Source organism: Psammomys obesus, unplaced genomic scaffold (assembly GCF_907164565.1).
Source record: "Psammomys obesus unplaced genomic scaffold, mPsaObe1.curated_primary_1811, whole genome shotgun sequence".
Lineage (NCBI taxonomy): Eukaryota > Metazoa > Chordata > Mammalia > Rodentia > Muridae > Psammomys > Psammomys obesus.
Window position 1 is genome coordinate 69,326,670 of NW_026585504.1, and position 17,439 is coordinate 69,344,108.

The 17,439-nt window shown below is 46.4% G+C and overlaps 1 protein-coding gene across 2 annotated transcripts in view; it reads right to left on the reverse strand.

Moving 5' to 3' along the window:
• Positions 1-3,747: 3,747 nt before the first annotated feature.
• Positions 3,748-17,439, reverse strand: part of Rassf5 (Ras association domain family member 5) — a 60,220-nt gene continuing 46,528 nt past the window's right edge. For both annotated transcript variants that reach the window (XM_055602557.1, XM_055602559.1), the window contains 4 exons: positions 9,100-9,210; positions 7,935-8,232; positions 7,370-7,485; positions 3,748-6,089 (listed from right to left, as the gene is read on the reverse strand). In XM_055602557.1, the coding sequence (XP_055458532.1) occupies positions 5,937-6,089; positions 7,370-7,485; positions 7,935-8,232; positions 9,100-9,210 (678 nt within the window). In that variant the 3' untranslated portion in view covers positions 3,748-5,936. The remainder of the gene's footprint in view (positions 6,090-7,369; positions 7,486-7,934; positions 8,233-9,099; positions 9,211-17,439) is intronic.

Genomic DNA, 17,439 nt, shown 5'->3' on the forward strand with positions numbered 1-17,439 from the left:
TCTCATTAATTCAGTCTGTTCCAGTATGCACATATGGAACCCAGAAATGCCTTCTAGATGTTGACGTCAGCAGGATCCTATAACAGCAAAGCCTTTGCATAGGCACGTCTGTTCCTGAAGAGTATGAACAGTACTGGCAAATGTCCTTGCATGCACACAGACAGCATGCAGCACTGCTGGGTTCTCACAGGCCTCTTGGAGGGTTAGTGAGGTAGGAGTCATGACTCCCTGCTAAAGGGAGATCTGTTCCTCACTGTGGTTCAGCTGGTACTCTGCTAGTCCAGTATGTTGTCCAGGCCTGTGCTGTGATGTTTTTCTAGGAATAGTGATACATTTGCACTGAATCATCCCCCGTCCCAATCCCCACCTCCCTGCCCCTCTGAATAGCATGGAGGTGTGGAAGAGGGTAGAGCTGGAGTCAAATTGGAATGGATTCTCTCTCAGTACTAAGCCAAATAAGTCTATATCAGGGTTAGACTTTGATTCTGAGACAAGGTTTCTCTGTGTAGCCTTGGCTGTTCTGGAATCAATTTGTAGACCAGGCTGGCCCTGAGCTCATAGTGACCCACCTACCTCTGTCTCCCTGAGTGCTGGGATTACAGGTCTGTTTGCCACCATGCCCAACTGAGCTTTGAATTTATTAATGCCATGCTACAGTGAAATAAGTTCAGGGAATACCAGAACTGCTTCATTTCCATGCATCTTCTGGTAGGTAGACAGAAGTTACAGATTTACATAGTGATTGAATGCAGTTTTTTAATCTGGTGCAGGAGGCTTGTTTACCTGCTTTCTTCCTCCAAGCCCTTCTATAACTCTTCTTCCTTTCTTTCAAATTTATGGCATTTTTCTTTGCATGTGTGCGCAAGCGCATGCATATGCACTTTATAGAAATATTATAACAAATAAAAATCCAACCTGCTCAGCTGGTTTAGTGTTACTTGATGTATGAGTTTAGGGTTGATCACTTGTTACTGGATAGCCAGTTAAGGGGCTCATCCCTGGGGAAGGTTATTTCCCACTCTCATCATTCCTTAGTTGTTACAGTCCTTTGTCTAGCAGTGGGGCCCATAGGATTCCCCCTTCCATGTTAACATGAGTGTTGGTGTTGTCCTTGTTTAGGCTGCCCTAAGGTATCACAAGTGAAGTGTCTGTTATTTCTAGGAGATTCTTACAGCAAATTTCTGGTTCCCTGGCTCTTAGAGTATTTGTTTCCTCTTCTGTAACGATACCTGAGCTTTTTTGTTTTGTTTATTGAGACAAGGTCTCACTATGTAGCCCTGGTTGGCCTGAAGCTTGCTTTGTAGAGAAGGGTAGCTTTGAAGTCAGAGATCCAACTGCTATGCCCCCAAGTGCTGGAATAAAAGGTGTGTGCCACCACACCAGGGTAGGTGCAGGAGTTTTGTAGTTTTTTCAGTTGGTGATGGGCATCCAGTGATCAGGTTTCCTCTGGATTTTGGCTAGTTGGGGTTTTTCTGTAGAGGTCTTCATTTCAAAAAGACATTTGTTGTGTGAGGGCGACACTTGCCTGTGGGTATAAGGATAAGTATGTAAAATGCAGTTGGGAACTATGATAGTTAGTAAAGTGGTAATAGTGGGGTCTCCTTTAAGATCCAGACCTCACTAGCTCTGGGGAGTTGGTGAGGGTTTCAGTACCAGATATGATTTCCCTCTTGTTGAGAGGGCTGTAAGGCAAATTAAACACTTGGTTACTGCCAAGATAAAAGAGTGCTACTATTGTACCCGTAAGGATGTTTTGCCATTCTGATCATTGTTAAGGTTCATAGGTGTTCAAACTGGGTAGGACTATTGGTTGTTTCCCTCCCTTGAAAGTGTGAATAGCCGCCCCATCCAGCCCTCCACTTTTACTTTCTTGGTTTTTGGTTTCTGCAATTACTCCAGGTTATGTATTCACATTTGGAGATTTGGAGCTAGGAACCATGAGAGAGAAAAGAGAGAGAACAGTGACGTTTGTCTTTCTGGGTATGCGATACTACTCAATATGATCTTTTCTAGTTCTATCCATTTACCTGCAAATTTCATGGTTTCATTTTTCTTTACAGCTGAATAACATCCATAGTGTAGTAGTGTATATGTACCATGTTTTACTTATCCTTCATCAGCTGAAGGACATTAAGTTGTGAGTAGAGCCCCAGTGAGAATGGCTGAGCACGTGTCTGTGGAGTAGTATGTCGAATCTTTTGGGCATATGCCAAGGAGTGGTATAGCTGGACAATATAATAGATTTTTACTTGTAGTTTTTTAAAAGTTCTCCACCTGATTTTCAGAGTCATTTTGCAGTCCATCAACAATGAATGAAGATTTCCTTTTCCCTACATTCTCTCCAGTATTTGTTGCCAGCCTGACTGGGCTAAGTTGTTTTGATTTGTATTTCTCTAAATTCTAGTGATGATGATCATGTTTTAAGATATTTCTTATTGCTTTTTTTTTTTTTTTTGAGAAATCTCTATTTAGTTCCTTAGTCCATTTTTTTTAAAATGGGTGGTTTACTATTTTAACTTTGTTTTTTTTTTGTTTTTTTTTGAGTTCTTTATATATTCTGGATTTTAGTCCTCTGATGTATAACTTTCCCATTGTGTGGGCTCCCTCTTCACTTGATTTGCCTCCTTAGCTGTTTGCCTTAATTTCAGGGCATATGTCCTTATTCCGGAAGGTCTTTCCCTATATCCGTATCTTGTAGGATCCGGCCTGTGTTTCTTCCAGCAGTTTCAGTGTTTCAGGCTTCACGTTTAGATCTTTGATCCACTTGGACTTAGTTTTTGTGCAGGAGGATGGAGTCAGGTGATAGGAATTAAGTCTGGGCAGGTGGGTGAGATCTCTGTCCTCACCAAAGCCTGGAGGTTGGAGGCTGTGTGACCAGACTAGGCTGGTACACAGAGTAAGGGACATGGCAGACCCACCTGGTTGGACCCTGGTACAAGATGTATACGAGACCAGGCTAGGCAGAGTTTAGATGTCAGCTAATTTGTTACAATTTTTAGGTGTAATCCAGGTGGACAGGAGACACCTTGAATCCTAGCACATGGGAGGCAGAGAGGCTGGGGAATCTCAGATTGAGGGTATCTTGGTCAGCACGGTGAGTCCAGGACAACATGGCTACATAAAGACAAACACGCACTCACGCATTATGTACACATGCATAGGTGCGCATTTGCCGTAGCACACATGAGGGGTAGAAGGGAACTTGTGGGAGTAGGTTCTCTTTCACTGTGTGAGTCAGAGATCAAACTCAGGTCGACAGGCTTGGCAGCAAGCACCGTTACCTACTAAGCCATCACATCAGCCCTGTGATTGGCTAATTTTAAGGATGCCTGGTGGAAAGGGGACAGAACTGGAACAGCCTCTGCAACCTGAGGGCCTCGTGCATTGCATGATACACAAGCAACACTGGAAGGTAGGAAGTGATTTCTCTGGTTAACTTCATGTGGCTGTTTCTGTGAATTTAATGATATTTCAGTGCTGGAAATCAGAGGGTGCCAGAATGAGGGCTACTTTGGTGTCTGTTCAGCCCTCTGCAGCTACTACCAGTGACACATTTGCATCTTAGTTGCAAATAAGTCCAGAAGAGAAGTCTTGTTTACCTTTGTATCCAGAAAGCCCTTGCTCTTTTCTAAGTCAACACATGGTTTGCTATGAGTCCTCTCTGCTTTCCAGCACTGGGGGGACAGGGTAGAGCCAGCCACTGAGGCAGTCCCCTCTGTGTTTGAACAATTTTCTCAAAAGCATTTAAATGGTAGCCTTCATTCCCAAGCCTACTGTAGAAGAAAACTTGGCTATGCCAAGAAAATGTACTACTGCTCCTGTCTACCTCTCTCCAGCCCATTCTCCATTAAGATGAGGACATTCAGTGAGGATGTTTCCACTGTGAATTTTTTTATGGTAAGCTTTTATTACTCATTAAAAAAACATATAAGACATTTAGAAAGAAAATCTCAAAACAAACACCCACACACAAAGCAATACAACCATAGAAGGCACTACTAGCAGTTACACCCGGCTCTGAGACTTGAACTCGACACGCTTTCCAGATGCTCAACCTCAGTAGAGGTCCTGGGTGTAACTGTGCTTTAAAGTCTGAATTATACCATAATTTTCTGAATAAACACCATATATATATATATATATATATATATATGCCTCTATGTGTATATACATACATAACTTCTTTTTCTTCTCAAAAATAAAATAGCCATCCATGGAGGGAGGTTCTCAGCAGCATTCACAGTGTTTAACAGCAGGAGCCATGCCTTCTCCTATTGCTGCAGACATGCAGGATGAAGGGAATGACTTTCCAAATGTGCCTGTAGCACACAGCAGGAAGGGGCTTCTGAAGGGAGGGAAGTGCTAAGGCTGAGCATGAGATGGCTGACAGCCAGGGGTTTGATGGCAGGCACAACCTCACTCGCGGCTCTGAGGAAGATGACACAGTGTGAATGACAAGGACTTGGCATTCCTCTGGGACAGGAGCAGCGTAGACTCAGCCTGGGCTGGGGAGGGGACTCTTGAGGCTACACAAAGAAGCTTGGGCTTAAAACAATCTGAGGGGCATGGAAAGGCAAGGGCAACAAGAAAGGTCTCTTTTGGGGGCTAGACTGGAACTGTCCCTCTTTGAAAAGGGCAAGTTATTCTCCCTCTGTATTGAGTGTCTTTGCAGTCCTGGCTACTGGTTGGTGTGGTCTCTGGCTAATCTGTTTTAAGTTTGAACTAGTCAAGAGCTGGAGTCATCATAATCTGATCATCTTCAAAGTCAAAGCCTGATTGGGAAGCTTGATGGAAAAGTGGTGTGTGGGCATCATCCTGTGCTTTGAGGAATCTCCTCTATACCACCATTGTCCACTTGCAGCCAGGGGCAAGCCAGCAGGAGAGCTTCAAGAAAACATGTCCTGCTCTTCTCTCTGAAAACAAAAAGGCACAGAAGTCACCAGGCCCACCCGTTTGCTCAATGCTGTGCTGCAAATGGACCATCCTTCGCCCCAGAAAGGACTTCAAGTTGGAGGACACTACCACTTGACTGTAGGATTATTCAGGCAGCAGCTGGAGATCCTAAAGCCCCAGTTTGAAGATGAAGGCCAAGGAATAGAACAAGCAGTTCACGTCCCCACTGCTTTCTCGTTGGGCACAGGCTGTAAGATTGCTTCTTGGATGTGCTTCTCTGCAATACTTTCTGGTGACTCAGCAGGAAACTAAAATTGAGTGGAAGGTTTCTCTGTGCTAGAAATCCAGGAGGATGACAACATCAAGTTCAAATTTTAACATAGCAAACATCGGACAGAGACATGCTGAAATACCACACAAATGTACGTATATGCTTTTGGGTTTGCATACACACAGTCCATTGGGTGATAGGAGACGGACAGCCTGGTCAGGCTGTAGCTTCTGGATACTCAGGCTGACCCTGAGTGTCTAGAACTAGGAAGAGGAGGCACCTTGGGGCAAGGAGGACAGTCCTTCCATGAGTATTTTCCTGCTTTCAAGGACTTAGCTAAATGAGTATATAGTTAGCACATAAATAAAGATTCTGTAGGTGGCAAAAAGGAACTGAAGGATTAAATCCAGAGAAAAAACACAGGGTCTAAAAACCTTTTGTTCCTTTTGCTGGCTGGTGTGATTGATTGTAGTCTGGTGACCAGAGAGGCAACTATTTGGTTTGTGAAAGGCCAGGAGATTGAGCAGGGGAAACACTGGTCGTCCACACGCGATCTGATTCCAGGTGGAATCTCCAGAGCCATGGTGCTGTACGTTGGCTGGAATCAAACCCTGCGTAGACACTCTGTGGAAGAGACTTTGTGCCACATCTGTTAACTGCTGAGCAGGCACCAGTGGATTCCCCCAGAGGAGTCTTGAGAATAACTGTCCATGGCAAAATAATTCACAATGAAATAAACGGGAGGGCACTGAGAGGACAGGAAGTGAGCTGGCTACCCAGGCTTCCCTTGGGACTCTCGTAATGCCGCCTCCAGTTTCTGTCGGAATTTGTTGTACTTCTTCTGCAGTTGGTGGATTTTGTCCTGCTCCTCTTTTTCCAGGATAGTTAAGAAGTTCTGGAGTTCAGGAATGGAAAAGGCATCCCACTATGAGGTATAGAAGAGGAGGAGGTGGAGAACACAAGGGGGAATGGTTAGAAGTTGACATGACTCGAGGCCCCTGCTGCTGCCTCCACAGTTTACATTAGTGAGCCTGGCAGGTACCACAAACGACATTTGTGTACAGTACACAGCGGTCACATCAGTCACAAATGGTCAAGTGCTGGCACACCAAGAGAGCTCCTAGCCTATATACCCTCTTTTTATGGGAAGAGGCAGCAGCAGCTGAGGTCTTCAGTGCTGAATGTATTCTCCAGAGACAGGCAGAGGATACCTCTCACAAGCGGTGCTACTTCAGCTGCCAAACTACCCTGTTTCCCAGCTTCTCATGAGCCACTATACAGTGTACATATATACCCTAGACACTTCTCAGTTGGCTTTAGCTGGTCAGTCTCTCTCCTCCACATGGGAGAAAGGAATGAGACTCCAAGCTCTTTAAGCACAAGAGATCGTTTTACAGTGTATCTGGTTTAATCCCCATGCTAGATAATAAGAAACCTGCAGTCCACAGAGCAGTGAGAAAAAGTCATGGAGCTGGCAGCAGCAGAGTGCAACTGGAGCTGTTTCAGCTTGCCCAAGCCCACAGGCCCTCAGTGTCCTCCCTTTCCCAAACTGACTCTTCTGTAGACTCGAGATTACACTGAGTTTTTCTGATTGAAATGAGTGCAGAGTTCCATCTGCCCAGATCCTCCAGATCTCCATTGATCTCCCACCACTCCACCAAAACAAAAACAGCCCTCCTCTGAACACTGTGATAAACACTCAGACCCTCTTTCTATCACTGCTTGAGGACCACATCCCAAGTATTCTGGGCTCGGAGGATTACTGCCTGATTTGACTCCATTTTTGCCAGGAGTGACATTGGTTAGTCCCCCTTTGAGAAAGGAAATCAGCATTTTAGGAGGGAAAATGGTTCAAAAATATCTATGCTCCAGTAGAACCCAGAGCTGCAGCTTGCTGGGCCTTAGGACAACCAGATGGGGCCTGAACATGGTTTCTCAGTATGTGACCCCTGCCTCCATGCCCTCTAGCCCCATTTTCACAAACAAAGCAGATGAAATCCTTTCTACAGGCTTTGCCACATGCAGGTTGTAACTTGCTTCGCTGTGATGTGCCTTGCTGATGAGCCGGGGTTAAACACAGCCTCTGGCGGTCCTGCTGTTCCCACCTACACACTGCAGTTAGTACAGCAGCGCCCAGCTGTCCTCACCCAGGTGATTCTGTCTACCCACCCACAGTTGTTTTTTGTAAAGGGGGTCCAGGCATACCTCTACCTCTCCGGTTTCATTCTCTTTCAGCACAAAGCTGAGGACATCAGTGTCAGGCCCAGCGAGCAGACGCAGGTAGAGAGGGCAGTCAGCAATGGAGAGTTTCTGGAAGAGCACTGCAAAACAGAATGAAAGGCTGGGTGCTCATCTCAAAAGAGAAGGATGGGATGGGGCCTGGATGGAAATGGGACAAGTAACTGGAAATTGACATGAGTCTTCTAATGGGCAGGAGCCTGAGGAGACAGTGGTAGCTCAGGGCCCTCCATTTGTTCCTGCCTCCATTCCCAGCATAGCAGGGTTTAGCCATGTTTCCATCTACATCCTCTTCCAGAGGAAAAGGAGCAACAGGCTTACTCCTTCCTATTATAAGATTAGACCAAAGCCCAGGGTGTGTCTTTCCTGTCTTTCCTGGCCAGATTCCATACTTGTCTTTCCCCTGAATCCTAATGCCATGTAGATGGCTGTAGCCCTGCTGCCTGGAGGCTGACACTTCCCATCCAGGGCTGACAGTGAAGTTTAGTGACTGGGCATTGGCAGACTGGAGAAAGGTTGAAATCTCTCATACCTTGTCCATCTTTGTGCATCCGCTTAAAAAGTGCAAACTTCTGTGGGTTGTCCACAACCATGAATTTCTTGAGCAGCCCCTGGATGACCTCACTGACAGTGGTGGTGCTACTGATATGTAGCTGCTTGATGGCATCAAGTGGCAGGTAGAAGGATGTCCGCTTATCTGTAGTGGCTGCAGGGTTCACTTCCTTAATGGCATCATAGATGGACTGGGGCCGGATCCCAGCAGGCACTGTCACTGGCCGTCGGAGTTTCAAATGCACTTTGATGAAACCTGTGTAGGTGCCATCTTCACTCTGCAAGTGGGAGGCACATCTTGCATGATTCTGTCTGCCACTCTAGGTTGTGAACTCCAGAAGAACTGACGGACCACTCCAGCCAGCCTGCCTGAGTTCTTTCCGGGGTCTGCTACCTAGAGGTGTTGGATAATACACTCTCCTCACAGGCCAGGAGGTCTGGAGCCCAGTTACCAAAGGATTGGTGGGGTTCCTGTGGCTTCCCTCACAGGAAGTTTAGGCTGGCTGCCCGAACCCAGGTGCCAGTTGTCTTTGTTGGGTCCTCATGCTAAATGCAGAGTCTTCAGTCACCTCTCTACTTCTGAGGCACATCAAGGTCCTCAGAGATCTGCCCCCCACCCCAAACCTCTAACCTGACTTTCAGTCTGCATTTTCTGAGGCCCCTGTGAGACTTGAAGCTCCAGAGAGCCATTTGCTGCCAGTCACCAGCAGGGGGCAAGGTCTTCTACCGTCACCCCTTAAAGATAGCCTCTCTGAACCAGTCAGGGTCAGGGGTTCTTACCAGTCTGAGCACTATGAGTTTAACAGGCAGGAATGGGAGCTGTAAATTCTCCTGGTCAAGGGCTTCCTGGGGATCTAGCCCCTAAACCCTCCATCACTGTCATTTAATTTCCCCAAGATCTCTTACATATGGGTGTGGAGAGCTCTACTTTACACCAAAGCAAGGAGAGATTAAACTCTCCCAAAGTAGCCAGAGAGTGAATGGGACAGAGATCGTATCTGGAATTTATACTAAAGCCCATTTCTGGGTCCCAGAGGCCACAGGAAGCCAGGCCTGAACAAAGAGTGAGCTGTAAGGGAATTGCTGCTTCTGTGGAGAGCGGGAACAGGAGGGATGCTGGGTAGGGATGGACAGGCCCTGCTTACCAACTTCATGCCCAGGCAGTGTTTCTCCCTGCTGTTGTAGTTGTCAATCTTCTGCTTGATCTCCTGTATTGTGGGCAGATGCTGTGTCTCCTCCACTGCCTTACAGACATTCTGGAACAGAAAAGTAGCAGTGTGTATGGTGGCTCTCAGGATGTGAAGGGCAGTAAGCACATCTCCAAAAATGCCTTTCTGGCTAAGAAATGAATGCCAGCATAAGAGCTGTAAGAGGCTAGCCACTCAAATCTCTCTCAGCCTCAGGCTTCCTCCCCTTTGAAATGGGAGTAATACCTACCCAAGACTGGCTGACAGTCCAGTCAGAGTGCCCCCACACTTGAGCACTGGCAATGAACTTGGTGAATGGGTAGAACTTCTGATAATGGTTTGCTCTGGAAAAGGTGCTCACAGATGGAAAAAGATGAAGCTATGGTCTGTCCATCTCAAAGTATTAATGATAAAGTTGCTAAGATGTGAGTGCATGCTATCAGATAATGCTCAGAACTAGGGAACAAGGGCTCATGCCCACTAGTCAGCTCATGGCATTGGCAGTAAGCTCTGCTCATAACAAATGACGGGTTTGTCAAATGAATGAACTGGCAGTGTTAAGGGGCATGCAGTCCACTCTTCTAGGGATAGTCAGCATATACTTCACCTCTGTACACTAAGGATTCAGCTGTCTGTCTTTGAATCCCAGGCCTGGACTGTGTGATGACTCATTATCCCGTTTTCCATGTGAGAATATTGAGACTCAGAGGCATTTACCAGCTTGCCCAATACCCTCATCAGCATGTGTGGAGCAAACCAGAAATCCCATACCTGTGTGTCCTGCCATCTTCTCCCTGCATCACCATGACTTGTTCTCATATAGCTCCCTGATTGTCCCTCTGCAGCCCCCAGGAAAATGGGATAATGACGTTAAAGTGTATGTCAGTATCCCTCGCAGTACGGTTACACGGTGGATTCTGAGATACACAGTTCCTTTTCACAGTCTGTCCTCTGGATTTCTCTCATGCTCACAGTCACTTCCTGGGTTTGTCTTCATGCTGCCCTGAGTGCCTTGGAGTATAAGAGCTGGTCGGTGAAAATTCTCCCAGAACTACCTCTATCTTAGAAATCCAGCAGACAGGGGGCCAGTCAGGATTCACCTCTGGTACGTCAGACAGCAGATGCCTAGGACTGGTGACTTGGTGTCATCTGACACCTGCTTGTGGGTTTGGCTTGGGGAATTTTACAGCAGGTCCCACATCACACTGCCACCGCAGCCCAGTGAAGCACAGTAGGGTGCCCACCAACAGGGCTCACCCCGATCTTTTCCTTCAACACGGCCATTTGCAGCGCTCCACACTGACAGCCAGTGCTTCCTCCTCCTCAGTCCTGCAGAGCACAGGGAACTGCAGACTCCATGACTGTCAGGTGGTGCAGGCATTGTTGCATCTGTATGGCTCCCCCTTCCCAGCCCTCCGCAGAGATGGGCAGCTTCTTCTCCCTGAGCACTTTTCATCCATCACTCCTGATGGGAACGTCATTGTAGGTATTTCAAATGCCTTCTCCGACATACTACCTATGGTACTTCTATTGTACGATAACAAATATAAAAATAAATGTGCTGGTATCCGGCTATTAGTGAGTGGCCAGTAGGGGAATTGAAGGCCATCTAAGCCTGGAGCCCAGTTCTCAACTGACCATGTGGTCACCCTAGGGCAGCCTCTTCTGCTGCAGGGATCGGCACCCCACCACACCAGTGATGGTCCCTGAATCTTAACACTGCAGGTCTAACATGAACAGCTGGTAAAACAAGCCCCAATCTGTGGAACATTGATCTAAGCTGGCCTGATCAGTGTGTCCAGCTCTAGGGATCACAGTAGGTCTTGCATTATCAATGGAGCTGGCAAGGAGGGTCTCCTAACATCTGGAGTGAGAGGCAGCTGGCAGGATGTAGGGGCCTACCAGGATGCCCTCTTAGATCTCTGAGTTGGGCCTTGAATGTCCAAGAGAAAATAGTTGTTAGGATATCTCCTGTTTGCTGGAAATGAATAAGCCATGTAGGCCTCACAGGCTGTCCATTTACTGTTGGCTCATTAATCTGCAGACTTTCAAACTGGATCCTCTCATTTGTCTTTACCTCTGGGACTCTCCATTCCCAGGCTCCATAAGCTGGATACATCTCTATGGACCAGGTGTGCCTGGCTATGGCTTTGCCTTGCTTTCTGCCTTTCTTTTAGTCAGAATGAGCAGGTATATGGCTGCTGTTTTATACTTCATTCTCTCCATCTCTAAGGCAGGCTGACTGTTATTCCTGGGATAAACTCATAAAATTATTTACCAAAAAAAAAAAAAAAGTTAAAAAAAATCTAGAAGTCCCTGGAAGATCTTTCAGTCAATCTCCTGCTATTTCCTTGTTGAAAAAGCAGCTATATTGTGGCTGCTGACAGCCTGTTTCCGTACCTACTTTGGACCACAGTGAGTCACAACTGCCTTGGCCTTAGGGTTCTTCTTCCTGTTCCACTTTTTTTTTTTTTTAATTCATTACATAAATCCTTCTAATTCTCTTCTCTTCCCACAAGCCTGGGAAATGATGTAAGTAGCCATGAGTATGTTTAAGACAGAGCCAGAAGAGAGCATCTCTGACCTCAGATTTGGAAGGCCTGGTCTTCTAGGTGGGTAGGTGAGCTCTATATACGTAGGAGAGTAAGCAGCCTGTGTGTGGCAAATACCATGAACCTCGCTCCCATAGAATGTCAGCACCCAGTTCAGTCTGGCTGCTGCCCACACTGAACCTGCCAAGCAAGATCTCACCTAGAGATGGGATGAATCACTCACTAAAGTAGGCCAACCAGTAAGCCCTGTCCCAGAGCTCAAAATCTACCACCAGCCTGGGAAACACCAGAGAAACTAGATTATGGGTTCTTAAAATTTCAAGCACATTGGAGTCCTCTGGGATTTTCTAGAAATATAGTTTCCTGAACTTTCTCCTCAGAGAGTGCCAGTTTCATTGATCTGGGACACAGCCTGGGAACAAGAATTTTAGAAATCTCTCACGGGCTGGAGAGATGCCTCAGTGGTTAAGAGCAATATCTGCTCTTCCAGAGGTCCTCAGTTCAATTCCCAGCAACCACATGGTGGCTCACAACCATTTATAATATAATCTAACCCCCTCTTCTGGCCTGCAGGCATACATACAAATAGAGCACTCATATACATAAAATAAACAAAAAATATCTCAGATGATTTCAACATGTTGCAGAGTTTAGAAACTATGAGAGACCCTCATAACAATTCTATCAAACTACAGAGCTAATATTTTGGGGACAAGTGCCTCTACACTTTACCTAAAAGGCAGTATCCACTGTGTGAATGAGTCAGCAACTCAGTAATTTTTCCAAGGACAATGCAGACTCTGGTTTCTGTTCACCTGATACATTCTCAAGCCCTCAAAGTGAAAGATTTGTCTCTGATGATGAGCACAGAGTTAGAAGCCAGGAAGAGAGCACTTGTGTCTTGGGGTGCCTGACATCCAGACAGCATGGGGAGCTCTTGAGATTTATTAAATCTAGATATTAGCCTATCAGGTGTCTCTCTGAGAGTTTGCCTGTATCAGGACATGTGTCATGGAATTAATTGACTCTGATTAGTGCTCTGGCACTGGCTGAGGTGTTGTTGGTGTGCTTGGCTCATCCAGGCACTGCTGGGCGGCTGGTTTGTCATATCCTAAGCCACACAAAAGGCTGTAACCATTCTAAGCTCCTGAGGTTATGGCAGTTATGAAATTATAAAGTGGAGGCATGACAGCCAAGTCAAAGGCTGTGTGTGTGCCAGTAGAAAGAGCACAGATGTTCCTCCCAGGAATGATTCCCTAGTATCTTAAAATGCCCTTAATGAGCTGGGAGTGGTGGCATGTACCTATAATCCCAGCACTCAGGAGGCAAAGGCAGGAGGATCACTGTGAATTCAAGGCAAGCCTGATCTATATAATGAGCTATCAAGACTATTATCTCAAAAAAAATACTTTTAATAACCCCAACATGGAACAGATTTATGCTATGTCAGATTTTGCTGTATTTGGTCTTCAAGGCTACACTACCACACTGGCCAGTTCTGTATTGTAATCAATGACATACAGGAAGTCTTCATTTTAATTATTCTACTCAATGGAGGACAGCTCTGAGTGATACCAGTAGCTTCTAATCTCCAAACGGACCCTGGAAAGACCAAGAAATCTCCAGCAAAGTTCTCAGAGTGACAAGTGGGCAGAGGAGAGTGTTTACCCTCAGTGCTTGCTTTGTCTTGACTTAAATCACACAACCCTTGGCTCTGCTAAAAAATGTCACTCAGTGTCAGTGTGTTCTCCTTGCTCATGACATTCATTGTCTTACTCCTGTCTTCCCACCCGAAGTCTCTTTACCTGACAAGGCTTCCCTAACGACTGGAACCCTGAGCAATGGTGGAGGTGACAGCAATCCTTCAGCACTGCCTCTTCTGTGCCACATACTATTCTCAGCATGTATTAATCAGCTCACTCAACTCACTCCACAACACACACATGAAGAAAGCTGCCATCCTTGTACCCACCTGCAGTTGAAGAAAGTGGATCACAGCCAGACCAAAGCTAAGCTTGTCGAAAGGTAGCCCTATACCATCTGGAGTTAATCTACAATCCTGCTTCTATCTACCTCCCAGGAATTTATCGTGCTGGCTTCCCCTCTTTCCTGGGTGAAAGCTCCTTCACCACCAGGGCCATATGGTTTCTGTTTCGTCCATGCCCAGCATCACTGCACATGAAGAAGATAATGAACTCTTGCTCAAGACCCTTCACTGATCCCTCCCTGACTGCAGGGAGAAAGGGTCTCAGCTTCTCCAGGAAGCTGTGATGGGCCTTGGATTTAAATATTGTTCTGAGTGAAGTAACCATGCCTGTCTTGTCCATCACAGTATCCCGGAGCCTTATTCCTGCTTAGCACATAGTAGGGCTTAGTAAATACTGGGGGAATGGATACTATGTATTTGACTTTTGACTCCCACTACTAATTTTGTGACCTTGAAATAATCAGAGAATCTCCAAATCTTGGTTTCTTCTATAAAATTGGGATCAAAAGCCTTTATTACTCAGGACTGATGGAAAAGTAAAAAGTGAGACAACAGGTTCAAAGGTGTTTTAGAAATCAATCAAACCCAATTAGAGGTTTCCCAGGAAAACCAAGCCTTACGCCTCTAAACCAACTTCGTTTCTCACTCTCCTTGTTGACTTATTCTAGATTAGCCAAACATCCTTGAAGTTCATTCAATCCTTTATCAACACGGGCAGTGAGGAAACTTTCTCTGAGGGTTTGAGTAGTAAATGTGAGGCTTCCAAGGCCACAGTCTGTTGCATCTCCTCACCTCCACCCTTGCAACACAGAGGCAGCTACCGAATGGGGGTGGCTGTGGCTCAATAAAACTGGTTTGTGCAATGTACTCAAGAGCAGTGAAACTTGCTTTGTGCAATGTGCCCCTGGGTAGTCGTTCACTCCACGGTGGTGTTTGTGCAATTTCCCTACCTAGAATACACATGCCTCTCTTACCTCCTACACATCCTCCACGTGGTGCCTAGTGAAATTTTAGCCCACAGTAGTTTGCCATCCTCTGGACCCTCGATGTATCTATCAGTTGCGTGGCATTGTAATTCTCAAGTGGAGGAAGGCATATACACCTCTGTCCAGTCTCTTTCTCCTGAGTCATACTTCCTATGCATTCCTGCTCCTGTGATAAGACACTTTGACAAAAGAAAGAGTCTGTTCTCTCTTTCAGTTCCAGGGTACAGTCCATCATAGTGGGAAGTTACTGTGGCAGGAGGCTGAGGAACTGTGAGCGTATTGTATCCACAATCAGGATCAAAGCAATGAATGCATGCTTAGCAGTATTCAACTTGCTTTCTCTATTATTATTGCTGTTAATTATTGAGATGGGTAGCCCTGGCTGGCCTGGAACTCACTATGTAGGCCAGTCTGACCTCAAACTCACAGAAATCTACTTACTTCTGCCTCCTTGGGTTTAGGACTCCATGTATACACTTCCAGAGACTCCAGAATCCTTTGCTTAGGGAATGATGCCACCCAGTGATGGGTCTTCCCATCCCAATTAAGGTCATCAAGATACAGACCCTCAGGTATGCCCAGAAGCTCCTCTCGCAGGTACTTCTAACTTCTGTAAAGTTAATACTATCCAACTGTTTCTGTATATTTCCTCACACTACCAGCTAATGGGCTTTTGTAACTCCACTCTCAGTTAATGGGAATACCGTAGGCAAAGGCTTGGTTGTTCCTCTGAAGTTATTCTCCCTTCCTCCCTGACAGGAAGCAGTAGAGTTGGCTGATAAGAGGGATAAGAGTGGGTGGCTAGGCACACTGGCTCAGGTCCTCAGAGTAAGCTTGCAGCAAAGCTGCAGTCGCCACACATCATAGATCTCTGCAGCTGCTTGTGGAAGTTAAATCCACACTGCAAGGACCCATAGAGGAACAATCAGAACCTGTGTGGCTTCCTTCAGCCTTTGATTAAACACATACTGCCTTGATCTCAAATCCATTAACCAGTGTTCCCAGATAGATATTCCCTGGGTGGAACAGACTCTATGCTGGGTGCCTAAGCTTCTCTGGGCTACTGCTGGGCTCAGGTAGTTGACCTCCAAGGAGGAGTCTAAGAAATACCTATCACTAAGGTGTCAGGGAGGATAAAGCTGCTGGAGTAGATTCCAAGCACAGAGCCCATGATCCCTGGATCCCACACTACCAGATCTTTGCTCAGCAGCTGAAGGGTTCACTGCCAAGAACATGTGGGCTGCATAGGGCTTCAGACTTGGGCTGGTCTACATTTTTGTCACTTGCTGATAAGAATGAATACAATACCACTAAATGACCTGTGACCTATGGCAAGTCACTTCCCCTCTGAAGAGTCTTAGTTTCCTCATCTGCCAAATCATGAAGTGACACCAGAGAAACTCCGAGGCCCACCACAGTGCTAAGATTGGACACAGAAGATAGGGTTTTCATCACTACTTCCTCCTCTCTTTCAGAGAACTGGGTGTGGAGCTGAAGACCTGGGGGACAGCTGGGTCTGTCTGAGCAGTATCAGTAACTATGACCCAGAGGAGCAAGGGCTACCCCTCCCCTCTACCACTTTGTTCTTCTCAATGCTCACCACCTGCTTTCTCTCTGCATCAGCAAGACCTTGCATTAGCCAAACTCAAGTAGGTCTTTATTTTCTTTCTTGCTCTTAACATATCAGGCCTCTGGAGTGGAAACTTTCTCTAAGCTCAAGCCAGGGAGAGCTGCAGGCATGTCCTAAACAAAGGACCATGCAGAGGCCCTCAAGGTCCCAACTCCTTCTGTTGGGTTTGCCCTAAATGGGAACCTCGGGTTGTAGGAAGATAGACACCCATCTTGGGTTTGAAATGCCTTGTTCAGTGTCCAAACACAGGAAAGGCCACAGGTCCTTTTGTGACAGCCTCCACCAGATCCAAGAGAGGAATCACCAGTAAGATGTACCATAAGATCCCCTCCTAGTTCCAAAGTGCCTATGTTCTGAGATGGTTCCTCTGTTCTACCCATGGCAGTAAAAGGGTTCCTTCTCGTCCATTTGTGACATGTCCATGGATCCCAAATAAAAGGGCCAGAACTTCCTAAACTGTGTTATCCAGTAGGTCACTTCAGTAGAGTGGGAAGGGACTCTATCACAGCCATACCTAAACAGAGCCATGTGGGACAAGTGGCTCTAGAGTGGTCAGTGGAGACACAGTATAAAGAGAATGGGTGAGAAACTGGAAAGAGACTGATTGTCCCCAGAGACAACAAACGCAGAACAGATGGTTAACGGCAACAGTCAGTGAATAGGAACTGACTGAGATGGCTCTGGGTTGAAGGCTGTGAAAGTTACCTTGGGAAATGAAACAGACCAGTGCAGCCCCTATCCTTGGGAGCCCACAGGTCGCCTGAGGAAGGCAGGTAGAAATATATGCACTATGACACAAACAGGCTCAGAATGATTGGTCACCAGTGACTGGCTTTCAGGCAGCCCTAATCAGCATCATGTGATAAAGGTCATCTTGGTGAAAACCCCAGGGGACCAGCATGCCTTAGAGCACAATGTTCTCCCTCTCTCTCTCTCTCTCTCTCTCTCTCTCTCTCTCTCTCTCTTTGAGTCTGCAGCAACTCACCTACTTGTTCAGGACCAGAGAACAGTAGCTCTATGGAGGAGGCCCAGGGAGCCCTAGCACCAGGCACTACTCTGAGGGCTTCATGGTATCACTGACCCCTCAAATTAACCTAACTTGGGACATGAAGTTACACCCAGAGCACCTGAGCTTTGCTGCTG